Raw genomic sequence first — 24571 nt, 5'->3', positions numbered from 1 at the left:
TTTATGGAGTACAGGATTGATCTGTTTGTCTGTATTGCTCTCTGGAGTTGGTCTAATGACTGGATATGGTGTGAGGGGAAGAGAATGTACTTGTATCATGGGTGTACAAACTCCCCTCGAAAACGCATGTAAATAGTTAATACCCCGATTTGAATATGAAGAGATTCATTGTCTTCAATACTCAGCGGGTAACGAGTAATGAATCAAATAATCAAAAGAAGAAATCGTGAGCCTCTACATTATTGCGCAGTAAGAAACTAGTTGCGACGTTTATAAAGACCATTAGCGGCCCTTCCAAGCATCCATGGGAAGTGGCTAACCACTTCAATCTGGTTCCATGGTCTAACGGTTATGACTGCGGATTCTGATTCCGCCAGCGAGGGTTCGACTCCCTCTGGAACCTATCTTTTTCCACTTCTTTTTTTTTTCCCTGCACTTTTTTCATTTTTTTTTTTGGTCATTTTCGTGGCTTTATCTATGACATGTGATTTTTCCACCATGCATGGAGCAGACCTCACTGCTTTCTCGGCGATTCTTCTATCAATTTCTGATCATTTCTTCCTCTCCTTCTTCTCCCCCCTTAACATCTTCTTCTGGCTTCTTTTTGGGATCCTTACTGTGTAGTATGTAGTACTCTCAATTATTCTAAACGAATCGCCAATCCAGACAGGCATGGTGCCGCTACAATCCATCAAGATTCCTCTATACCTTACACACGTGCTCAATATTACCTGCCTCGGTTCATCTATAGATAGGTATAGTCATTAGCAACATCACAGCAAATCCAAACATTTCACATCAATCATTAAGTAAGATAAAAGAGGAAGTAATAAGAAATAAAAATAGTAATAGTGAAAAAAAAGGCGTAGCTAAGAACTCATCAATCCCATCAACCCTCACCAAATCCCCATCTCGTCCAATCCGCTACGATCAATTTCCCAGCAGGGGAGGCCTTTCAACCGAACAACCCAACTCCGCCAATCTAGCGCAATGAGCCGAAACAGACAAGAACCATGAGAGACAATTGAGTGAGAGAGATGAAAAAACACAACATAAGACGCATCCGTCGTGAGAAAACACAGCATGAAAGCCCCAAAAGGCACCAGTCATGATAACGAGAAGCCCCTCCTCTCGCAACCTCCCTAGACACATCCTCTCCCAAGTTTTGTCAATCTTGCCACTTCTTCCTCGTCTTCTTCTTTCCACACTCCTAATCAGAACCATGTCTCCGTGTCAGACCAGTTGGAGCGCTCGAGAATGGCTGTGATGCGTGTGAGTAGGCAATCAAGTCATCCACAGCTCTGATTCTCCACGTTGAAGCGAGTTCCCAACGAGACCCTTTGAACAAGCCCACATGACCGTTTTCCTTTCCAAGAGCTAGATCCTGCCCCCTCCATTCCGAAACATGGCTGGGGGTATGTATATTAACAGGCACACGGCGAGTGGCATGTAAGAGCGCATGAGGTGCAATGCACTATGACGAAACAAAAGGGTTGACACAGTTTATGGATTAAAATTGATTGGTATGATCGATATAACTTTGCAAATTACAACCGAATTCTCGAGCTCGGCAACAAGTTTGCGGGAGTATGCGGTAGGGAAGCGGGGTGGAGAGCGGGAGGCTCTGCCGGTAGAGGGTCTTTGTTGGTTTTTTTTTTTGGTTTACTGGTGGCCAGCCTTTCGGAGAGTGGTGGCGAGCCATTCGAGACCCTCGTAAAGACCATCTCCGGATGTGGCACAAGTCGACTGGATGTACTGTAGGACGCATGTTAGCGGGCTTTGCCATCGCTCCATCTGGAGAGATGCTACCTACCCAGGCGCGTTGTCTCAGGCTGTGGAGGCCGAGCTTGTCAGTGATCTCGGCAGCGTTCATGGCGTTCTGGACAAGAATCATGTCAGCAAATCGTATCCTAAAAGGTCGAGTAATGGAATCGCCCATTGTGATGGAACACGATTCGTAGAAGCAATGTCGGATAGGAACATTCAGGGAGAGGTCGACGTACAGGCAGATCCTGCTTGTTGGCAAAGACGAGCAGGATGGCATCTCGCAGCTCATCCTCGTTCAGCATGCGCTGGAGTTCCTCTCGGGCCTCGACGATACGATCCCGATCGTTGCTGTCGACGACGAAGATGATACCCTGGGTGTTCTGGAAGTAGTGCCTCCACAGAGGACGGATCTTGTCCTGACCACCGACATCCCACACGGTGAACTGGATGTTCTTGTACTCAACGGTCTCGACGTTGAAGCCTAAGCAGTGGAGTGTTAGTTGGATGGGACGCTCTGAGCGGACGGGGGCCGAGCGCGGGGGGGGGATGGGGGAGCCCGTACCAATGGTGGGGATGGTGGTGACGATTTCACCAAGCTTCAGCTTGTACAGAATGGTGGTTTTACCGGCGGCGTCGAGACCGACCATGAGAATTCGCATCTCCTTCTTCCCCCATAGCTTGTCGAAGATCTTGGAAAAGGCGAGACCCATGATTGCGACTGGTGGCGGCGCGGCCTAGCAAGCGTCGAATGTGTGTGGCGTGGATGGAGGAAAAAGAAAAGGTGTCCTGTTTGATGCTACGCGTAAGCAGGCTTGATGCCAAAAGTCGAAGATGAAGAGGAGATGGAGATGACGCTTCTTTCGATGGAAAGGACAAGGTGGCGTGCAGGAGATTGTCAAATGGAGCGACAATGGCGTGGACGAGATTTTGGGGTAGTGCAGCGAAAGACGCAATTGAAGCCACCTCTGCGAAGCCCCAGCAGCAACGGCAGCCCAGCCAAACGAAGGCCCCCCGGAAGACGGCCCTATTTATCTCGCGCTGAGGGCAGCGATGCGTGCCGGCGAGAGGCTTGAGGACACCGTATCCCGGGCCCCGGGGGGTTGAAGCTGCCAGATGGGCATGGGCACGAGGGCGTCAAGAAGGGCCAGGCTGCCGCATTTTCGCATTTTCGCTGAGCTGTCTTTCTCTCGCTAGCGCCATCCCCTGGGAGGAGAGGAGACAAAAGGAAAACGACGGGCAACGAAAAAAAAAGAGGCGACCCTGGCATGAATTCGAAGCCACGAGGGCGAAGACGCGCAGCGGGCAGAGAGGACGGACGCAAAGAGACTCGACGCTGGCTGGGAACAAACTCACCTGTAGGCGATCGCGGGCTTTGGGCACACGAGGACGGACGGAGGCGTGTCTTGGGGAGCGTTTTGTGTCGGTGAGACTGCTGGGAGATCGGGGTGGGAAGAATGGAAGGGAATCGACTTGGCCGGGCTGGCTTTTGCAGGCTGGGACGACGGGCCAAAGCGACTAAGGCTTTTTAGTAGGGGAGAGGGGCAACAAGGGGCGGGCGTTGACTGGGCAAACTGCAACTGATAACTGTCCAGTAGTAGCTGTACCATAGAGAGGGGAGCAGCTGGAGGGAGGGAGGGAGGGAGCCTCTGCTGCACTGTAAACTCCCACGGTACAGGGCCTGCTTTGGGCTTTTCAGAGCACAGAATACAGGGAACAGCTTGCAGGGGACAGGCGGCACGAAGCACTCGATACGGCGTACAGCCTCGAGGGGCACGGGCTGGGCAGCACAAGGTACGAGTAGGTACAGGGTACCGCCCGCACGTTGCTGCCCAGATTCGGCGCTACCAGCCCGCCCTGCCTCGCTGCCTTATCGCGCCCCAGCGGTACGCGCACGGTACTTGCACCCGTTCGTCCAGTCCTGCCCCAGAGTCGCCCCAAGAAGCGCTGCTCCAGTGCTCCACCCGCCCAACGACCCGCTATTCGTCATCCCTCTACCAGCGCAGCTCAAGTATTGCGGCTGTATCTCGACGCCCTCGTGCCCCTGAGGCCTTGTCGGTAAAACCGCGGCCCATGCAGCCCGCGTAGCCTGGACTCTTGCGCCGTGTGTGCAAGGGCGGCAGGGGTCAATTACAGTGAATGTTGGCCAAGGTGGTCAATTCGCGATCTCGAAAATCAGAAGCAACCTCCAGCCTTGTCGTTGTCGCCGCTCTTGTCTCTTCCTTTTTTTTTTCCTGTTCCTCTCTCCCCCCCCAAGGCCAGCCAATCGATTGATTCTTCCTCGTCTCGACATGCTTCTCCTCTCAGCTGCGAGGACGTTCCTCGCCGCCGCCGCGGCTTTCCAGGCCGTCGCGGCGCACAACATCGTCCTGCCGGCCCGCGGCGTCGAGTGCTTCCACGAGAGCCTGCACAGGGACGACAAGATGACCGTCACGTTCCAGGTCGGCGACCGCGAATTCGGAAGCGCAGGAAACCTCGACATTGACTTTTGGGTATGACTCACATCTGTCCCGGATTCATCGAACATGGGGGGAGAAATACGGATGCCTTGCAGGCAGAAGGGGGGGGGTGGAGGGACGATTACATCAAGACCGGGACAATGATATCAAGGACCCTTGTTCTTCTAGCTGCTAACAGACCGAATTGGGTTGAATTGGACAGATCATGAACCCCATCGGCGAATACCAGATCAACGAGCGCACGGTTTCCAACGGCGACCACTCCTTCACGGCCGTCCACGACGGCAAATACACCTACTGCTTCGGCAACCAGCACTGGGTCTCCAACACAAAGGAGGTCTCCTTCAACGTCCACGGCATCGTCTACGTCAGCGAGTCCGACAGCCCTAGCGATCCTCTCGAGTCCGAAGGTACATACATGCATACATACACCCAATTCCCATATAGTTACCAGGGAATAGCTTGGGCTAACATCGTTTCCTCATGCAGTCCGCAGACTATCAGAGCTCCTCGCTCAAATCAAGGACGAGCAGCAGTACATCGTCGTCCGCGAGCGCACCCACCGCAACACCGCCGAGAGCACAAACTCCCGCGTCAAGTGGTGGAACCTCTTCGTCATTGGCATCGTCATCGGCGAGTCCCTCTTCCAGGTCTGGTGGCTGCGGCGCTTCTTCGAGGTCAAGCGCGTGGTCTGAGTTTCTGGTTAACCACCAATCAACGTACCGCTGCACCTCTACGAGCAGTTAAAAACACCAACGGCATTTTGAGAGGGACTGAGTCTTGCGTGCGCCGGCTGGGAAGAAATCGATTGTTGGCGAGCGATTACACATTGAATTGGCATAAAAAGGGGGGAATGTCAGATTATCGGACTTGAGGGTTGAGGAGGGGAGCCATAGTCGGGACAGAGGACAACATGGCATATGAAAACACACAAAAAAAAGGAAGATCAAGGGCATAAGTCACAATGCTCTCCATATCCACTTGATGAATCACAATACAAACAAAGCTCTTGTCGTTATACCTATTATTTCGTTTGGCAATACCTTCAGCTTGCGCAAATGACAACGCACTTCACGAGTCAAGTTGTGTGAACCATCAATATGTACCACGTTCAATTCATCATCTCCCAGTCTCAACAGAAGACTACATCATATCGCACGCATTATAACATCCCAACATATTACATGGGTATCTCTATCATCGTGTCTTCAGGTCATGTACTTGGTAGCCAACCAGCAATTCTGAAGAAAGGGGGAAATATAAACCAAGAATTAGCCACGCCAATGCTCAAAAACTCATCCAGAGAGGAAGAGAAAGAAAGAAAAAAAGATCATTAGAAGACCAGCTCCATCGAGTCCATCATGCGTCGGGATCTGATTCGGGCACTTCATTGCCCGTCATGTCCTCCTCCGGAGGAGCTTCAATGGGAATGTCCACCTCCTTGACAGGATGGAGGAGCATAGGAGGGAGACACATACGGCCCTCGCCCCCAGCCATGGCCGCGACCCCATCACCAGCTCGGCTCTTGTCCTGCGTCTTCTCGAATTCCTCTCCGCCGTCATTGTTCACCTTCAGACCCAACCAGCGTCTGTACAGGTTGGGACCGAACCCAGAGTTATAGAACCACGTCAAGCCTTTTAGGTTATGTTCCCGCTCACCGTAGAGACTTGTCCTTGCTCCGCCAGTCGTCCCGTCGCGGCCGCCATTAAACGTCTGGGCCATATAGTCAACCGGCCAGCTGCGGTCCACGTAAACCGGATGTGGTGCGTAGACGGCCTTGTATCCGTGCTGGAGAGCAACCGTGGCGGGCCACATCTCGGGGAAGGCAAACTGCTTCTTGTGCGCCGTCATCCTGTGCATGGTCATGAGAAGGCGCCTTGACATTCGAGATGTGGTGATGATGCTGGCTCGCCGAGGGGGGTAAGGGAGAGAGCGGTTGTAGCCCGTGATGTCATCCTTCAGGCCCCATGTGGTGCCCTCTGGGTCAAAGATGGGATTCAGCGTGATCAAGTCCGCCTCCTCACCAACGCCCCATTCGTAATGGTCAGTGTCGTACGAAGAGGGCGGGACGGGATCCTTTTCGGGCTCGAACCAGTCGTTCTCATCGGCAGGGCGGATAGGACCCCAGACGGTCTTGATCTTCTTCTTGGTGGCCGCCTCCGGAGGCTGGCCGTCGAGGCCGGGCACGTTCTTCCATACATTGTCGGCCCCAGGAGCCCCCATTTCGCTCTGCACTCGAGCCATTTGAGAAAAGTCCCCCCACGTGCCGTGAACATGGGGGAAGTAGTAGCGCGAATTCCGCTCCCACAGCCCCTTTCGTGGCTGAGCCTTGGACCAGTTTTCGAGCTTTGAGAGCAAGTCATAGTAATGCCCGGTATAGCGGATATCCATCTCCCACTGCCAAAAGTAGTCATATTCGGGGTGCAGGTATGCAAAGTGCTGCATAGCCATGGTGAGTCCACGGTAAACTCCGTGAACCGGGAGCTCTGGGCCACGGCTGAACAAATCGTATATGCCTTGATACAGTGAGAGCATTTGCGTTTCGGTCCACAGAGTGACCAGCCCCTGGAACTCCTTCGGAATAGCGTCCCGAATCCGCTGTTCGTAAATGTCATGGTCGGCCCAGACAGGATGCTTTGCGTCGTTCTTCACTTGCACCAATAGGTGGACGTCGTATCGGCCCCCAGAGGCCAGCGACAGCTCAGAGATCATGGATCGAAGGTTCGCAAAGTCATCTTCGCGGAATACGTACTCATCCCAGCATCTGATGACAACGGCGGTGCGTGATTGCTTGGCCACCTTCTTACCCGACGCATTATCAGCCGCAATCGCTGTCTTGTCGTTTGCGTTCGGTTGAGTGTCTCGCGACTGGACCTTTGCGGCCTTCAAGTTGCCGACATAGAAGCCCTGGGGAGATGGTGTTTTCGCCGGCAACTCCTTGTATCGATCGACATTAGCCTGGAAGCAGCGTCGTTGCACATCCGCCCAGTCAATTTCACGATAATCCACTCGAGAACCAGAGCCCCAAACAGATTCTGCGCCTTCTTTTTCGCCGTTTTCGCCGGTGCCTAAGCCACCAGTGCGGGTAGAATAACCGAACCCATAAGGGCCAAACTTGCCGTATCGCTCAAAGCACACTTCTTCGGGCAGATTGAGGACTTCGTAAGAGCCGGTGACGTGCAGCGGGAAACCGCTTGGTCGACCATTATAGTATCGAAGAGGAGGTGGACGAACTCTGCCAGCAGCATCAAGGAAGCACTCTTTGATGTCAGAGTCGTTGTCTCGTCCGTGATAGTCGTCCCAAGAGTGGCTGACAGGAAAGTCCTTTTCGCGATCCTCAACCTTGCTATCCGAAGCGCTCTGGGCGGGCGATGCAGGATTTGACGGTCCAGGCTCGCTGGGCTTGGGATACTCGGGCTTATTCTCTTGCAGAGGAACCAATGTGCGTATACCGCCATAGTATCTCTCGAGGAAAGGAAACTTCTCCCACAGCGGAGGAGGTGCCGGTCGACTGTTCACCTGGCCATTGGCGACCTTCCAGTTCTCCAATTGACTCGCTCGCACCAGAGTGATAATCATAAGAAGTATCAGCCCAACCACCGCAAAGACAACGTAGCGGACGATACGGGGCGGTAATCTGTATGGATAAAAACCGGTGGACCGCTGAGGGGTCGGTCTCTTGGGGACAAGCAGCGGCCGCGCGGGATACGACTCGGATACGTTTCTTGATCCTTCGGAGGATGGGGGTGAAAATGAGGCTTCCGAATCGCCATCTGAGGAGGAGTAGTAGCCATCGTTGGAGGAGCGCTCCTTCGCGGGCGAGTTCGGGTTGTGATACATCGGCAGCCGCGTGTCGCGGGACCGCCGCACCGGGTTCGAGAGCCGCATCGAGGTTCGTTATCTGTGTCGCGAACAAGGGCGGTACGTATGGAGACGGGATGAAGAGTTTCTCAGCCTTGTCTCATGCCAGACAGTGTTTGTTTCTCTTTGTCTTGTTTCCAGCAAGTTATCGAATGCAAAGCAACCGCACTCCGGCGCGCGCGGTCTGTGTTTATCAATACAGTAAACAAGCAATCCAAGTGAGATGCTGATGACAGGCTTGTCAGCTATACTTGGAGCATCATGATTCGTTAGATGTCCGGTAAAAAAAACACGAGGGGAGTACCGGCTTCGCGATAAAAGCAAAATAGCAACAAAAGTCGTCGTGGCCCTTGTCAGTGTTGAGCCAGTTGAGCTTGGCAGCGGCGATACGCATAGCGGGACGCATTGGGTTGCTCGGCAACGAGTCGATAGCCGCCCAAGCTTACCTAAGCGGTGTTCCTATTGGAGAGCAGATGTGAGAGGCGTCTCAGTTTGCTGATAATACCAGGTCTGCACGATGTTCATGAGCAGCCTGATTTGATCGAGCCTTCATCTAGCAATTCAGGGTATCGCCCGAAGGCTTATTGATATGTTGGGCCGCAATATTCAATCTTACCACGAGCATCTCGAACAACTGCTCCCTCTCTTCGACTCGGAACTTCCAGCCGTAGGAACGACGCAGTGCTACCCTGTATGGATCCATGCATGCGACTGTTGATCCATCTCGATACGAATGTGCGGGTTCGGAGTCTGCCGCCCAGTGCGCTCAGCCGATTCATGTCATGGTTCAAAATCCCAGCGAGAGTGATCCGGGGAGTCGGCTTTATGAGAGTATATCTGGACTAGACAGCGCAGCTTATCATAGCCGCCGTCTCACTTAACGTCTTGGAATGGCAGATTATGGAGCCGGACGCCAACATTCTGCAGCTTCATGACGGTCTAGGCTCTCGGCTCTTTCACATAAACTACAGCTCACCTTTGGAAGCTCGGACAACGTCCCTCGTCACATTTGCGGAGTCGTCAAGAAGCGAGCTCAACTACTTTTGGGAACATCCTGCTCTTTCTATCGGTGAGCAGGCAAAGTTCCCCCCTACATAATCACCCTCCCGCCCAGCCAATAAGCCCTTGTGTGATTGCAATACGCCGTTTCCGCATCCAGTTAAATGATCCAAAGGAGAACATACGCATGACCCTTGAGAAGAACACGACACAGCAGCAAAGGCCATCGGGATCGGGCTTCCGGCTGTGCACTGCAGCCAATGCGGAGTTGTGGCGCCAACTGGGGCTCGTCGGTAGTTGGGTAGCCTGTGAGAAAAGTGAGATCTTGAGAAGTTGTATTTTTCTTCAACGGCAAAAACCGCTGCTGTTCTTTCTTATTATTGCCCGCTTTGTGAGAGGCGGGAGGGCGACCTGGTGGACGGTTGTGTCACTGGGTGGATTCGCAGCGATGCGGAGCTGGGTTTGATCTGCTTTTAGCTCCTCCGCCGCCCGGAGTCTGTGATGAAGTTTGAACGGTATCGCTTGTGTCAGTGATGGCAACATGAAGCCATCGACTTCGGCTCATCGCTACCTTTAGGTACGAAACAAACTTACCGTAGTAACCATGAACGAAGAGAACGCGAGAGAAGAAAGCTGCCGATTAGCGTCGCCCCAGTTTATTATACTTGGTAGGTAGCAATGGACGGAAAGCTGGACTCGCATCTCCTCCAATCGACATCAGCCCAACGTCATAAGGCTCATTACAGTCGTCCTCCTCGTGATCAGCTGGGATCAGCAAAAGTCGGTCCCCAGTCCCCTTGCCTCGTGGAACGTGATATGATGCAGACGGCACTCGCCAAAATCTCAAGCCACTGTCGAACAGGCTGGAGCCTTCATCTTCAATAGTTCTTGAGCCACCACCTCCGTCCATTGGCTTCCTTTTCTCCAAACAAGTTCCTCCTTCCCCTCCAATTCCCGGGGACCCTAACGAAGAAACAGCACCTCCTCACCTAAACTACCGGGAGAAAAAAAGCCCCCATTGAATTGCATCTCGACAAAGAATAAACCCTAGACTCATCAGCCGCCACATACATATTTTGAGGGGTGGCCCGCCGACCGCCGGACGTGTTTCCCCCCCTGACCTGACCTGACCTGACCTGACCCAAACTTAAGGCTCTACCCTGCTTCTTCGTTCTTTCGGGCCTTTATAAGTCGTCCGCAACCTCCTCCTCGCATGCGAGAAAAACGCCCTCGAGCTTAAACGTCAGTCTCGCATGGCAAGCTGGCTGATACTAGTACTTTAAACTTCCGTGGCTACCTACCTATTCTCCTGAACATCTTGTCGTCATGTCCATGTCAATTGCTCCAACCGAGACAATAACGTCCCTGTCTCTGATCCCTGACCACGACTACGAGCCTCCCGAGCAGCGACTCTCAGAGGTTGATCTGCTCAAGGCTTCCTGCATCGTCCGGCAACGACCCATCTCAGTCACATTAGACGGCACCGCCGTCTTCGCCGTCTCCCTGAGCGTTGTGCTCGCCATCCACTTCCTGGACTCCTATTTGGCCGAGGCCGTCGTCAGCCTCATCCCCATCGCCCTGCTCGTCCACAATGACTACCGCAACTTCCTCAGCCTCGGGCCAGGCGGCACGCCGTCCACCATTCAGGGTTATCTCCGCATAACCTGGCTCCGCATGCTTTCCCTCCGGGATCCCTTCACAGCCCCGTTGCCCGACCCGAACCGCGAACCCAAGGCCGGCATCCTGAGCAGCCAGCACCTCCCCTACCGCGCCGGCCCGCGCCCTGCCGTCGCCGGCATCGCTCCCCAGCGCCAGCTCGACCAGCACGGCTCCCGGCAGTGCTACATCGCTCTGCGTCGCGCCATGGAGCGCCTCAGCGCAAAGAACCCGTCCAAGTTCGGCACCGAGCGCTCGTGCCTGGAGAAGCACGGCCTGGCCCTCTTCGCGCGGCACCCGCTGCAGACCACCTGCCAGGGCGAGATCTGCCACGTCCACGACTCCGACCACTCCATGCACATGTGCCTCCATCCGGACGACATCAAGGAGATCCTGCAGAAGGGCTGGGGCCAGAGGCATCCGCTGGCGTGGAAGGGGCGGTTCATCCAGATGCCCGTCTCTCAGGACTTTGTCATGATCTATGCGCCCAGAAGTGAGTCCCTTTCTCTTTTTCGAAGAAGTCGATTCTTGATGCTTCTCATCGAATGATGCTCCATCCTTGAAGCTGTCAAACCTGTATAAAATGTGCTGACCGTATTCACCGCAGATGACATGGAGCTGGAGATTGTCGGCAAAATCATCAACGCCGCCATCTGGTACACTCTTGCCGAGGAGGTCGACATCAACACGAAATGAAAAACATGAAAAGGGAGAACAGATCTGACTGCTTCTCCTTCGTGATCCAACGTGTCTCGGAATACATACTATGTCTCTTTAGGTGTTTTACAGCGTATGGCGTTTGTTTATGTCTGTTATGGCATAGGTAGCATGAAGTTTTCTTAGTTAATAATGGAACGGATTGGATTGGAACCATGGGAGCAGGCACGTATTTGAGGTAGGTCAACCGTCAAATGATGGTTGGAAATAAAACCTAGGTTTATAGGGGTATCAGTCAGTACTACTTCGTGAGTAGCCACCAGGATGCGATTTACAAACAATAAGACTTGAAAGAGAAAATGATGAAGAATCAGAAATGCAACCTTTCCCCGCTGGTTTCCCTTTGTTTAGTCCGAGTGGTCGTGTGTTTCGTTCTGCGACTTTTTGAACTTCTCGCCAGTCGCCAGTGCCGCATGGACGGTGTTGCCTCCAAAGCTTCGTCCATGCATGAGCTTGATGCAGGCAGCTGCCGCCTCAGCGGTCTTGAATCGGACGGATACCACGCCTTCGGGCTCCAGATCGTACAGGACCACGCTGGTGACGGCGCCGAGCTTGGAGCACTCGTCTCTGATGTCTTCCTTAATCTCCAGCAGAGCCGCGGGGTCTTCCTCCAGCTCCTTCAGCGTGAACATGTGCCGCAGGATGACTGTCCTGTCCCGCTTCGAGTTCGATGGCACCGGCGCCTGGTATGGCTCATCGTCGTCCCAGTCAGCAAGCTTAGCAGCCAGCTTCTGCGTCTTCTTGATGATTTTCTGGCGATCCTTTTCGTTTCGCTGTCTTTTCTGGCCGTTTCCGTTGCTAGCCTCACCAGTACCCTCCTGGTCGTACTGCGTCTTCTTGTAGCTTGAATCGGCGGCCTGGACTCGAATCCTTCCCTCCGTCGCGCCGTTGGGCAGAAACCTGAACTCGGTGTCGTCCAGCAACATGATTGCCATGTTGACGCTCTCGGGCTTGAAGAAGACAATGAGCGCATCGCCCTTGAAGTTGCCTTCGGCGTCTGTATACATCTTGATGCGCGGCTTTCCACTGTCAATCTCCTCGGCAATGACACCAGCCTTGCGAGAAAACAGGTCGTGGACCTCTTCGACCGTGGCGTCGGCGGGGAGGCCGGTCACGTAGACGGCAGTGTTCTGCTTGGGTTGCGGCGGGGGTTTCTGCTTCTTGTTGGAACGGGCAGGCTTGGAACTTCCGGATTTCTGTTGAGCATGCGGTTAGTATTCCGTAGCAGCAGCAGCAGCTCGCTGCCGATGCGTCCTGGCACTGCGAACGGGCACAAGGCATCCTTGCTGTGGTCATGCCAACTAACCTCGTCTCCATTCTCCTCGTCATGCTTTCGCTTCTTGTGGAGCGCATCGTCATCCGCGGGAGTTCCACTGTATTCTCTAAGATCGTTTATCTCGTCTTCCAGCGGCTCGTCTTCCGTGGGCACCCATTTCTTCAGCTCGGCATCGAATTCGAACTCGGTTCCATCGTCATGCACCGCGATGAACTTGTTGTCGAGCTTGGAGAAGGAGATGCGCTCGTCGCTGTCGAACTCGCGCACGTCGGTCGGAAACGGCACGTCCATCGTGTCCACCTTTTGCTAAGAAGAGGCGAGAGCTGGGAAGTGCAGTAAATTTAACGAAGCATGATCTCTAGAGTGAGTTGTTCTGGGGAAAAAAAGCAGCAGGACTTTGATGATTTGCGGAAGCTTAGTACTACCTACTACTACCTTAGAGAGGTACATGTAGGTACTGCCCGCTGTGAGCCGGGGTGCCACCAGCAGCTGCCAACGGCTTAGCGCGCTGCAACCTCACTAACAGCCCCACTGCTAGCAGTTCTTCACCAGCTGTACCTGCATGTACCGGAGAGCAACCTCAACGACCAGTGACATTCATCTCGGGTTTGCTTCACTCTCAGGAAACAAACATACAATGTCGATTGCTAGTGTTCCTGATAATTCACCTAAACGATATCATAGATAAACCCTCGTGCATTGTATCAATATACTAAAAAGAAACTACCAAAAGAAACTGTTGGAGAAGATGGAAAAAGACTTTTTGCCTCATCAAGCTGTAACAACCATCATCTGGTAGGGCATCATTGCCTGCTGTCCTTCACCGTCTTCTTGACTCCATCAATAAAGGCCTTGACGGCATAACCACCACCCATGGGAATTCCAGGCTGCAGATATCCGTCATTCTCTACCTTGACCTGGAGTGCATCGGCGATGCTGGGCAGGCCTCCATCTCGAAGCGCCATCGTCAACGTTCCCAAGGCCTGGTGGAACTGAGGACTTCGGAGCACCTTCTTCAAGAGGGCTTGCTTCTTCTCCAACGACAGCGATTCGTTGGCTGCCTTGATCTGGTCGGCGGTTGGCTCTGCCCTGCCATCGAGCTCAGCTGTGCCACTGGCGAGCACAATGACTGCGGGAGGTAGGAAGCTGAGAAGCGAATCTACCTCTTCGGCTGAGAGGGTGTCGACGATGGGCACCGTGATGGATGTCGGTAGGAGGTGGCTCAGGTAGGGATAAGCGATATCCGCCTGCTGCTGTTGCTGCTGCTGCTGCTGCTGCTGCTGATCCGCAGCCAGGCCAGGCTGGCCTCTCAGCGAGTCGAGAAAGTTTCTTACTGCAGCCGCGGCATCAGGGTTTGAAGACGAAGCTCTAGAAAAGTATTAGCCTCCTCATCCCTCATCTTGTTTCATTCACGTGGCAGAATCATGATATCACTTGGCGTAGCTCTGTTCAAAGGTACACGGAAGTTTCTTAGTACATTAAATTGGCTTTCGTTCGATGCCAAAGCATGTTCTCAACTCTCAGAGACCAATGACAGGAACCAGACAACCTTGTGCGAACCGATTCATGATCAGCCACGAAGAAAATGGGGTTACCTACGCTCTCGCTCCATCGGCTCCGCCTTCTCTCGGTCCCTCGCCTTCCTCTCTTATGTCGCCTCCCGTCGCATCGGGGCCAGCCCCGCCGCTGCCTCCAGCATGGTGCTCCCCGTGGCCGTGGCCCTCGATGTCCTCCATCGTTTCATCATCATCGTCTTGGCGATCGTTGTTGTTCCGAATAGCGGCGAGTTCTCGCGTCACGTTGACTTCCTCACCCTGCAGGAGTCTGTGGACGATATCTCCGATCTTGCGATCTCGGGGGCTGAAATAGCTCGGATCGCCGTTACGTCCCTGAGGCTTGGACTGCAACCAGAACAGGTGGCGTTGGGAGGAAGAGGCAAACTTTAGGACGAATATGCGGCCGTTGGTCTTTGCTGTGGGCTGGGGAGACGTTTTGTAGTCGTATGGGAGAAAGCTGCCGTCTGTGGGGACCATGACGAGGTCGAGTTCTGGATCATCCAAAGGCTGGTTCCGTCGTCGCCAGCAGAAATGCACCAGGTCTATCCGTGTTAATGGTTGCTCAAACGTTAACCGGCATCTCGCGCTACTGACCATCTTCGGAGTATAGGTAGATGTAGCCAGGTTCAGGCAGCGGCGTGACTTTGTATGGCTTCGACGATGTCTGTGAAGTGCCATGTCAGCCAGGTTGGATTGGGTTCGTCTTGCAGCTGCGTTCTTACGTCGACGTCACACTGGCCGGCCTTGAAGGTGATTATAGGTGCAATCGGCATTGTGAAGGACCAGTTAGGGCTGTGCCGGTGCCTGGTGTGTTGGAGTTGTGAAGGAAATCTCGCGAGAATTGAGCTGCGGCTTGTTTGTATTCAACTCCAAGTGCTATGCCGACTTCAAGTTGGTGGCGGGCGACATCGTACTTCGTACGTAGGCTACAGGAGCTCTTACGTCGAGCTTGGAGCGACAGTGGGGCCCGGGCCGATGTTTATCCTGTATCGATAAAGCAGCAATTTTTGTTGATCGATAAATAAGCTTCCTTTCACAGCGAACTTTTTTCTCTTCCTGATTTTTCCTTCCCAGGGAAGAAGCCATGAGTTTATCCCAAAATGCAGGAATCAAATCATTGATGCATTTATCGTTGCTGTACGAAGCTCGATTCATGGTGTCACGCAGGATATGGCACTGATCTGAGCCAACTGCTCAAGGCACACATGCTAACATTCGAAGTGAAACTTCAGTGTCAACAGCAGGTAAGACTCTTCGAAATCCCTTTCAAACCACATATCACATCTTTCCTTGGACATTATGATGAAAACAATTGGTCCGTGTTTCGGAGGCGGCCTCAAGACCCGCCGCAAGACGACACAACAAGCACATTGTGCAACACTGAACTGCTCGCCTTGGCTTTCTTTTCTTGGAATCTCATTATGCGCACCCCAGCAACATTGCTAACAATTGTGCTGTTTAGTAGTTCTATGGCTGAGGATACTCTGTGTCCTTCCCCCATGTTTCACAACGTGTATTGGAAGCCTGGCTGTGAAAGAAGCTGCTGATTGAGACTTGCGCCTCTCTTTCTGATGTTTCGATCAAAGGTAAGGCAATTACATAGAAAATCAAATAGAATATGTCAAATATCACATGCTGTCGTTGTCACCTCTGAAAGTTCCGCCATTGTGATGCAAAGGATGCCATTCCTGCTTATCGTCTCAAGTGAAGTCGCGTCATCTAAGAGGGATGATGAAACCTTCCCGTGACCATGTAAAGAGCGTTTCGCGTGTGTTGTCAAAGCTCTGGCGTTCTGTACCCGCGATTGGTGATGGTGGGGTTTCCGCGTGCTCGATTTCTCTTAGCAGCCGCCAAACAACGGGTTGAACTTCCGCCTAAGACACTGACACCTGGAAAAAGCAGTGAAAGTTTTCCATAACACGTTCACACCGCGCAATAGAAACGACACGGTATCTTGCGCAAGAGTATACCGAAAGTGAAATTTGAGAGGATTGCAGTTTCCTTAGGCGTCGCAAGCGAGCTGGGCACCCGAGGAAATGTACGGAGACTTGGGCATCAAATTGGTAAGATTCATCCCTCATCTGGCTTTCCACAGCGCGTCTCATCGTGACCACAGGTGCAACACGCCAAAAGGACTCAGAACCTCGCACACTTGCCCCCTTACCAGACCGAGCTCGTGCGTGCGGTAACCAGAGAAGTCAGAGATCTGAACAAGGATGTCGATGATCTTCTAGAGCCTTTTCAGGGCTCATTCGACCCCTCCGAGGACCAGGCCATCGCATACACACTGCTCGTAAACCACATCTCAATGCGCAGAAACAAGCGATGCTTGCTGGCATACCACAGAACCCGCACCGACAAGCTAGAAGAGCTCGTTTGGAATGGCGTCGATGTCGTCGACCTGTCGGGTCAGCAGGTGCGAGATGCTGGAGCATCTAGAGGCAGTACCGGGGTGGCGAGCGGCGATGGATCTACGAGCAGTCTCAGCCCGCAGGAGGAGGACTACGTGCGGCAGTACGGAGATTTACTGGCGGCGTATAAGGGGCAGTGGACGGACATTGATCTGACGGGCAGTCTGGAGCCGCCGAGAGATCTCTTCATTGACGTCCGCGTTCTGAAAGACGCGGGCGAGATTCAGACGGAATATGGGTGAGTACCTCCCAGAGTATGCTGACTTTGGAGAAAGGATCGAAGCTCATCAACGGGTCACAGGGCAATTACCTTGACAAAGAACAGCCAGTTTTACGTTCGACAGGGAGACGTGGAGAGGCTGATTGCACAAGGGTATCTGCAAAAGCTGAGCTGAAGCTCATCTGCAACCGTGTTTTTTGGTGTTGCATAAGGTACCCTTTCTAGGGGCGGTGTCAAAGTACGAAACAGCAAGGCATCTCTTAGGAGTGCCGCTTCATCACTTTGAGGGGCGTCTATCAGACGAACGGCCTAGGAAACTCAATGCCCATTCAGGCTGGGATCGAGTATGGTGAACCGGTGCAGTCACAGCATGATGACGTTGAGCGGCCTGCCGCCAGCATAATGATTTTTCGCTCAGCCGTTCTCGAGGCGGTGGGCGAGCCAGGCGAGGTGTTTTGAGGGACTTGAAATTTCGGTTACATTATATACCGTGGTTGGGTTTGTTATATATCGGCGTATCCTTTGTCTTGCGCAGTGTTACCCCAAGGCAGCAATATATAAAGTACTAAGATCAACGCATGACTATTAACTGATCACTTAGAGGCTTTCCAGTAGAGAACCTGCAAACCCTGAGCAAGGTATATCCCGTCTTCTCAGAGCAGAATGAGGGAGACAGCCAAGCAGAAAGTATCGCTCGCTCGTAACCATCGGCAGAGGTGACATTGATTGCTCCGAGGCTCGGAGTAACGGCGACTGCTTGTTGATGCCGCCCGCTAATGCAGTCTAGGCCTGCAGAAGACGTGCAAAGAGTGGGCGTCCCATATCATTGATTGAATGGGTGGTGGATGAGGCTAAGCCGGGAGGATTCGGCTGCGGCCATTCACAAGCCGAGCAGATCGATCGCATTGCATGCCATGCACCCACCAGCTGCTCCGTATCTGCAACGGAACAGCCGTCGAGTCTGCTAGAGAGCAGTGGATGGATTGGGGGGCATCAGGGACGCATATTTGGAGAATCCATTGATGTAAGCAATAGGATGCTGTAAGAGCAATTGCAAGTATTAAAAATCGAACATGTGAAGATACGGCACATCTCGCCTGCGATAAGGTCTGATATCGAATGCTGTACTTACGTAGTAGGTCCAGAGCTCAATTTGCTGGGACCCGGCTCCGGCGCCACCGCCCCGGAAATTCCTTGATTCAGCAAGGCGGCCTCGATATCCGCAAAGTTTCCCTGATAGCCGTTATCTCGCGATGATGCTCGATCACCTGCAGCTGCATCGTCTTTTCCTCGTCTCCTGCATCGTCATGATACCGCCCTTTTTTTGCCCCTCCAGCTCCTGTTTTTGCTGCATATTTAGCTGAATTCTGATCGCCAGCCGCATCACTAACGTTATTCGAGGCCGTTTCCAACATCCTCATGTCGACTTGCGATTGATATCATCGCCGATTAGCTTGTCGGCAGAGCTCCACCACCGGCTGCTCCAAGCATGTCATCCTCAGTCTCAGGATTCTCCCCGTGGCGGAAGAGAGCTTCCAGCCTCGCCTCGCGGACGGACCAGCCGCATCATGATCGCACAGATGCAGCGAGCCACGCTGAAAGCTCGATGCTCGAGGCCGGAAATCCTCCACACCAGCAGCTTTCTTCCTCTGTGGGATCCGCGCAAGGCTACAGGGAACCGATTCGCTCCTTCATTCATGCCTCAGTACGAGACCAATTGGGTAATGCAATGTGCTGCACCCACCAGGCACCATGTGTTGCTGACAGGAGAAAAGCCCCGGTAGATAGCGCGCAGAATGCGAGGAGTGTTCGCGAAGACACCGCCGAGCTGGCGCGATACCTGCTCTCGGATGGCTCAACTCAGCGCCGCTCGAGCTTTCTCCAGAGGACCAGACCCTCACTTAATGAAGTGTTCGGTCCAGACTTTGGGGATGCAGATTCCATCGAGGGGAGCATACGGCGCTCATCGGGGACCATACCGGAAGATGGGCAACAAGGGAATCGAGCAGCAGGGGAAGATGGACCTTCAGCGCTCGCCAATCTGCTCAAGAACTCGTCTCCCCCATCCCCGGTATTGGAACAAACACATGTCCCGCCACATCCTTTTGAGAATCTCGAAGCTGGACAATCTCAGTCCTCACTTACCAATGAGATACAGCAGCGGCCAGACACAAGGGAGACGGAGGCTTCAGAGTACACCCCTCTTCTCGAAAGACCGGATCTTGGGTCGGGGACCAGTAGCAGCACCGATATCGAAGGGCAAAAGACGTCGGCTAGAAAAAGATGGCTACATGGACTCACCGAACAGGGTCGGAACGTGGAGCGTCGCCTCATCCACTTCGCAAAAGTAGCGGCCTGTCCGGGTCGCTGGAATCGAAGGGCCATCTGGGAGACTGCCGTGGTGGAGCCTGTTTCTTGCCTTCCAGCCGTTGCCGTGGGCTTGCTTCTGAATATCCTGGACGCCTTGTCATACGGTAAGAGTGTTGCGTACCATCACGGGAAAGACTTGACTGACCAGACTAGGCATGATCTTGTTTCCCCTCGGAACCCCCCTCTTCTCTCATTTGGGATCTGCTGGCATTTCCATTTACTACGTCAGCACCATTGTGGCGCAACTTATCTTCTCTACAGGTAGCATATTCAAGGGTGCTGTGGGATCAGAGCTGGTATGTGCACACTGTTTCGATGCTGTCTAGATGCCTGTGCTGTGATTCTAATCCTAGCTCAGATCGAAGTTGTCCCCTTCTTCCATAACATGGCAGCCAAGATTCTGGACATCGTAGGGGAGGAGAATCCCGATGCGGTCATTGCCACAACCATTGTCGCCTATGCCCTGAGCTCCATGTTGACCGGCTTGGTGTTCTACCTCATGGGCCGATTCAAGTTTGGATTCATGGTCGGATTTATCCCCAGGCATATCCTGATAGGATGCATTGGGGGCGTCGGTTGGTTCCTGATAGCTACCGGTTTCGAAGTCTCGGCTCGGCTTGAGGGCAGCCTCGAATACGACCTCGATACGTTGCAAAAGCTCATGGACCCCAAGACAATACCCCTTTGGATATGTCCTCTTATACTGGCCATTCTTCTATTCTATGGCCAGATGAAAGGCGCGTCCAAGTATTTTCTCCCTCTGTTCATATTGGCCATTCCTTTGGTTTTCTACCTCTTTGTCTTCTCGCTTGACGTACTGGAACCGAGCACGCTCCGGGATCACGGGTGGATTTTCGTCGGACCTCCACCAGATGAACCTTGGTGGTACTTTTACACATTGTACCGTAAGTTCTTCTTTCTCCTACTCGTGACGTTGATTGCTATTGCTAATGATCCCTCGAGTAGAATTGCAGCTGGTACACTGGAAGGCAATCATCGAAGTTATCCCGGCCATGTTTGCTTTGACATTCTTTGGCATCCTCCACGTTCCGATCAACGTTCCCGCTCTGGCACTCAATTCCGGGGAGGACAACGCTGATTTGGACAAAGAATTGAGGCTCCATGGTTACTCCAACTTCATTTCAGGATGCCTTGGCAGCATTCAAAACTATCTCGTTTATGCCAATACCGTCTTCTTCTTGCGATCCGGAGGCAATAAGCGGCTTGCCGGTTACCTGCTTGCGATTCTCACATTCGGCGTTATGGTTATTGGCCCCAGCATCATTGGTTGGATCCCAGTGATGATGGTTGGAACGCTCATTTTCGATCTCGGGTTTGAGCTACTGCTCGAGGCAGTATGGCTTCCACGAAAGAAGCTCAGGCCTGCAGAGTATATCACTGTCATCATCATTGTCCTGGTCATGGGCATCTACGACTTTGTGGTGGGCATTGGCGTTGGCATCTTGCTGGCGTTTGTATCGCTCACTATCCAGACGTCGAGGGTATCGGCCATTCGAGCAATCTATGATGGTGAAGTCGTTACTTCGACGGTCCGGCGTAATCCATCACAAGATAGCTACTTGCAACGGGTTGGCCGGCAAATTTACATCATGAAGCTCACCGGTTTCTTGTTCTTTGGCACCGTTGTCAGCGTGGAAGCCAAGATACGCGAGATTCTAGACGAGCACACGTTTGCCCAGAAGCCGATCAAGTTCCTCATTCTCGACATGTGGCATGTTACTGGACTTGACTACTCCGCAGGTGAAGCCTTCAACACGATCAGCCGCTTATTGAACAACAAAGGGGTGCAACTTCTCCTGAGTGGCCTGGATGCCGATAGCGAACTTGGCCGTAGCCTTAGGGCCGTGGGGCTAGGGAGCGGGGGTATCGAGGTCATGATGCTGCCGGATCTGAATTCGGCTTTGGAAAGCTGCGAGAATGAGTTGCTGAAGACCCTCTATGCCCAGCAAGAGGAGCTAAGCACGACGAAGCAGGCCACCGCCAACCTGGATGTGCCGACGACGTCTACGACACTGGACTCTTTCGACCCGCCGTTCAACTCTCCACGCCGCAATCACCTTGTGGAGGCGGCCTATGACGCACTCAACAGTGTCGACATCCAGCGCAGATCGAGATGGCAGAGCTTTAATGAACCTCTACGACTGATGCTGCAAATATTCCAGGGGCTGAGCGACAAGAATGAAGACTTCTGGTTCCAAGCCGCCTCGTACTTTGCACGCAAGGACTATGCCGCCGGCACAGTCCTCTTTCGGCGTGGCGAGCCCGCGGACGGCTTCTACCTTCTCGAGCATGGAATCATCCGCGCGGAATACGACCTACCCCAGGGCCGGCTCTGCGAGAGCATCGTGGCGGGGACCACGCTGGGCGAGCTGCCCTTCTTTTCCGAAACCAGCCGGACGGCGACGGCGCAAGTCGAGAGGGATTGTACCGTCTGGGTATTGGACACGGAGGCGTGGAAGAGGCTTCAGCAGAAGGAGCCGGAGATTGCGAGGGAGTTTTTGAAGATTTCGCTGAAGCTGACGAGTGAGCGGATGAGCGCAATCACGTCGTATATCTTGACCACGGCTGGTTAAAGTGTTGATATCCCTCTGGGTTTGCCGCAGAGAGCGGCTTGGATACCAATAGGTAATGGGTGGTTAATATGCATTGTCAAAATGGTTGATTCAGCGTAAGGATTAGTATAGCGAAGAGCACATAATGGATGATTAATTGCCTCCTTGTGAACTAAACTCATGCCAGTGACATACCGATGAGGCTGTCCTGTGGTCTAAGTTTAGTAAGCCGAGTTGCGTTCAATTTGCCACAAAGCATGGAATTTTTGAGTTTCAGGCACCGTACCTGTAAGAACTTCAACTCTTTCCATCTTACAAGTGTTCATTGGCTGGCTTTCCGCATCTAAACGTCTTGAAAGACACATCGTCATACCTTGGCTAAACATCAAGTCCTCAGATGATTCCTCATCCGTCTGCGATATCCGCCGCCTTTTCCCGGTGTTGCTCTTGATGTAGGATGACCACAGGTTAGACTACAGCATTCTACCAGGGAGTTGCAGATCTGTTGCGTTTCTCTTGATTAGATCCAAGGAGCAACAACCGGTTACACTCATTCTAGGCGAAAGAGAAGGAAAACGCAAGACACACAGGTCACAAAATGCCACAAAGTCTACGTTCAATCCTGGGCAAATCCAACCGGGTCAGAAAACCGAGCAGACCAACCCCAGCACGCCAGAACTCTGCCAGCCGAGCAAAGGCATCTTCCTCATCCCCATCTCCCCGGAAGGGCAAGAAGACAGCCCCAAAAGACGACCCCGAAGCCCAGTTCCAAGACAAGCTCTCGGACATTGGCGTAGCCCAACTACTGCAGGAGGAGCTCACACTAAGAGACGTCGTCCAGGCGATGCGTTACGTCCGGAACAGGATGTTCACGCCCGTTCCGGCCACGGGCTTCAAGTCCACGCGGTCCGCCGAGATCCTCAATTACCGATTGGCCATGCCGCCGATTGTCACGCCGGGCCACTTACACGCGATCCTCACCTCGCCGTCCAAAGTGGAACGGGAAGTCGTCGAGCTGTCCCGGAGCGGCGTCATCCGGAAAGTGCGCGTCGAGAGGAGAGGCGGCATGGGCGAGGCGCTGATTGAGACGGCGGACTTTGAGGCCATGGTGCGCAAGGCGGGCGGCGTGTCGGAGGAGACGAAGGGTCGGTTCCTGGAGTTTCTGAGGGAGAACCCGACGGCGCAGACGATTCCGAGGGATGCCGTGACGCACGCGCAGACGGATGAGCTGGTGAGGGCCGGCTTCTTGACGAGCTCGCTGCGGGCCACGCCGGGGACGACGCTTCACGTCCGGCCGGAAGACCGCACGACGCTGACGTCGATCCACCACGTGTCTCGCTTCGCCTCGGGCAGCGTCTCGGCCGTGGGCGGCCAGAACGCGCTCCATCTCGCCGGCGGCAGCGGAGGCGCGCCGGCTCTCCTCACCGGCGGCTCGTCGCAGGCGGCCTCGGACGGGTCGTCGGACTTCCGCATCGCGGTGCCGGGGCACGGGCGGTACCTGAAGCTCGCGGAGGGGACGGTGGACTGGCTCCGCGAGATGGTGGACGGGACGAGATGGGGCGAGGCGCCGGAGGACTGGTTCAGGGAGCGGTTCGAGGGGGGAGGGCTGTACGGGACGCGGTGGAAGGAGTTTTGGGGCGTCGAGTGGGAGTGGGTGCTGGGGCTGGCGGTTGGGCTGGGCGTCGTGGAGGTTTTCGAGACGGGGAGCGTGGGGAGGGGAGTGAGGGCGTTGGGAGGGTGATTTGCTATTACTGTATCCATCTATATCTGTCGGTCTGCGTGTTGTGTTGGGTATGTTGTGGTGTTGTTGGTGGTTGGGGGGGAACAGCCATGTGTATGTACTCGTGGGATCACGCGGGATCTCGCATTGCCGGTGAAGAATTACAAGATATTTGGGCAAGGTTTACCTGGGACCGATTGGTGATTGCCGAGATGGCGGATGATGAGCCTCGTAGGGCTGTCTTTTGCCGAGATATATCGAATGGATGTCTTGCGGTGGCTGAACAACGAGGCTTGAGGTGTGATGGCAAGGGGTGGATCTGGGGAGTCGGTAAGATGCTTGCTGGAATAGAGTTGGATGAATGATTCGCGGATGGCCATGGATATCGTTTATCGACCGTCATCCCTTGCAGGAGGAGATTTGGTTGATGGTGGTGAAGTCGGTAGGCCGTTGGGAGCGGGGGCGTGATATTTCCATAAGTATCATGTGTGAGTATGTTGCGGCATGACTCTAAAACTGTCGACGCAAGAAGGTATTGTCTACTATGAAATCGAACGAAGGGCAGCGTCAACTTGGGCACAAGTACAGGTACCGGATTTCCAAACCTCGGAGCTGGGCTCGTCGAACCGCCTTGCTGATTGCCGTGGCAAAGCACGCACATAGGTACGCTAACAGAGAAGAGTTGTGGTGCTGGGTGCTTCGATATGCTAGAGCGATGATCAAACAGCGGCTCTCCGACATGCTCCACGATCAGCATGTGGGTGACAGGTGCCAAATTGCCGTCCGAACCCCTGAAAGACGGTGGAGGCGAAAGTCGGATGTCAGAGTCCATCATGCCGTCGTTGATCAGTGTCAATGCTCACCAAGAAGACGGACTGCTGATAAGTGCGCATCACACACAAGGGGTCTAATGAGGATTGCGACACAGCTTCAATTCACCTCGAATTCGACCCATCGTCTGGGAGCTTGATCAATGCACACTCGAATTG

General features: G+C 53.6%; 10 protein-coding genes across 10 annotated transcripts; 5 read left to right on the top strand and 5 right to left on the bottom strand.

Moving 5' to 3' along the window:
* Nucleotides 1–1662: 1662 nt before the first annotated feature.
* CCMA1212_009702 (ADP-ribosylation factor) lies at nucleotides 1663–2577 on the bottom strand (the record flags this gene model as incomplete). The annotated part of the gene is made up of 4 exons (XM_073706775.1): nucleotides 2330–2577; nucleotides 2004–2248; nucleotides 1814–1879; nucleotides 1663–1755 (listed from the first exon to the last, which is right to left on the bottom strand). The coding sequence occupies exons 1-4, from the start codon at nucleotides 2475–2477 to the stop codon at nucleotides 1663–1665; spliced, it is 552 nt and encodes a 183-aa protein (XP_073554703.1). The 5' UTR covers nucleotides 2478–2577.
* A 1478-nt stretch (nucleotides 2578–4055) lies between these two features.
* Nucleotides 4056–4918, top strand: CCMA1212_009701 (Endosomal protein P24B; the record flags this gene model as incomplete). The annotated part of the gene is made up of 3 exons (XM_073706774.1): nucleotides 4056–4256; nucleotides 4426–4633; nucleotides 4713–4918. The coding sequence occupies 3 exons, from the start codon at nucleotides 4056–4058 to the stop codon at nucleotides 4916–4918; spliced, it is 615 nt and encodes a 204-aa protein (XP_073554702.1).
* A 664-nt stretch (nucleotides 4919–5582) lies between these two features.
* Nucleotides 5583–8111, bottom strand: CCMA1212_009700 (uncharacterized protein; the record flags this gene model as incomplete). Its single annotated transcript, XM_073706773.1, has 1 exon — nucleotides 5583–8111. The coding sequence occupies one exon, from the start codon at nucleotides 8109–8111 to the stop codon at nucleotides 5583–5585; it is 2529 nt and encodes an 842-aa protein (XP_073554701.1).
* Nucleotides 8112–8665: 554 nt separating this feature from the next.
* Nucleotides 8666–8863, bottom strand: CCMA1212_009699 (uncharacterized protein; the record flags this gene model as incomplete). Its single annotated transcript, XM_073706772.1, has 1 exon — nucleotides 8666–8863. One exon carries the CDS (start codon nucleotides 8861–8863, stop codon nucleotides 8666–8668), a length of 198 nt encoding a protein of 65 aa, XP_073554767.1.
* Nucleotides 8864–10409: 1546 nt separating this feature from the next.
* On the top strand, nucleotides 10410–11435 carry CCMA1212_009698 (uncharacterized protein; the record flags this gene model as incomplete). The annotated part of the gene is made up of 2 exons (XM_073706771.1): nucleotides 10410–11232; nucleotides 11347–11435. The coding sequence occupies 2 exons, from the start codon at nucleotides 10410–10412 to the stop codon at nucleotides 11433–11435; spliced, it is 912 nt and encodes a 303-aa protein (XP_073554766.1).
* Nucleotides 11436–11803: 368 nt separating this feature from the next.
* On the bottom strand, nucleotides 11804–13023 carry CCMA1212_009697 (Splicing factor U2AF-associated protein 2; the record flags this gene model as incomplete). Its single annotated transcript, XM_073706770.1, has 2 exons — nucleotides 11804–12652; nucleotides 12763–13023. The coding sequence occupies 2 exons, from the start codon at nucleotides 13021–13023 to the stop codon at nucleotides 11804–11806; spliced, it is 1110 nt and encodes a 369-aa protein (XP_073554769.1).
* Nucleotides 13024–13535: 512 nt separating this feature from the next.
* CCMA1212_009696 (uncharacterized protein) lies at nucleotides 13536–15061 on the bottom strand (the record flags this gene model as incomplete). Its single annotated transcript, XM_073706769.1, has 4 exons — nucleotides 13536–14100; nucleotides 14332–14830; nucleotides 14883–14952; nucleotides 15011–15061. The coding sequence occupies 4 exons, from the start codon at nucleotides 15059–15061 to the stop codon at nucleotides 13536–13538; spliced, it is 1185 nt and encodes a 394-aa protein (XP_073554768.1).
* A 1163-nt stretch (nucleotides 15062–16224) lies between these two features.
* On the top strand, nucleotides 16225–17094 carry CCMA1212_009695 (DNA replication complex GINS protein PSF1; the record flags this gene model as incomplete). The annotated part of the gene is made up of 3 exons (XM_073706768.1): nucleotides 16225–16351; nucleotides 16405–16937; nucleotides 17001–17094. The coding sequence occupies exons 1-3, from the start codon at nucleotides 16325–16327 to the stop codon at nucleotides 17092–17094; spliced, it is 654 nt and encodes a 217-aa protein (XP_073554649.1). The 5' UTR covers nucleotides 16225–16324.
* A 1314-nt stretch (nucleotides 17095–18408) lies between these two features.
* Nucleotides 18409–21883, top strand: CCMA1212_009694 (uncharacterized protein; the record flags this gene model as incomplete). The annotated part of the gene is made up of 4 exons (XM_073706767.1): nucleotides 18409–19393; nucleotides 19443–19585; nucleotides 19648–20194; nucleotides 20256–21883. The coding sequence occupies 4 exons, from the start codon at nucleotides 18409–18411 to the stop codon at nucleotides 21881–21883; spliced, it is 3303 nt and encodes a 1100-aa protein (XP_073554648.1).
* A 577-nt stretch (nucleotides 21884–22460) lies between these two features.
* Nucleotides 22461–23603, top strand: CCMA1212_009693 (uncharacterized protein; the record flags this gene model as incomplete). Its single annotated transcript, XM_073706766.1, has 1 exon — nucleotides 22461–23603. One exon carries the CDS (start codon nucleotides 22461–22463, stop codon nucleotides 23601–23603), a length of 1143 nt encoding a protein of 380 aa, XP_073554651.1.
* Between the last annotated feature and the right edge of the window lie 968 nt (nucleotides 23604–24571).

This window comes from Trichoderma ghanense, assembly GCF_004382785.1.
Source record: "Trichoderma ghanense strain CCMA-1212 chromosome Unknown scaffold_18, whole genome shotgun sequence".
In the NCBI taxonomy this organism is placed as follows: Eukaryota; Fungi; Ascomycota; class Sordariomycetes; order Hypocreales; family Hypocreaceae; genus Trichoderma; species Trichoderma ghanense.
This window is presented reverse-complemented; position numbering and strand designations above follow the sequence as displayed.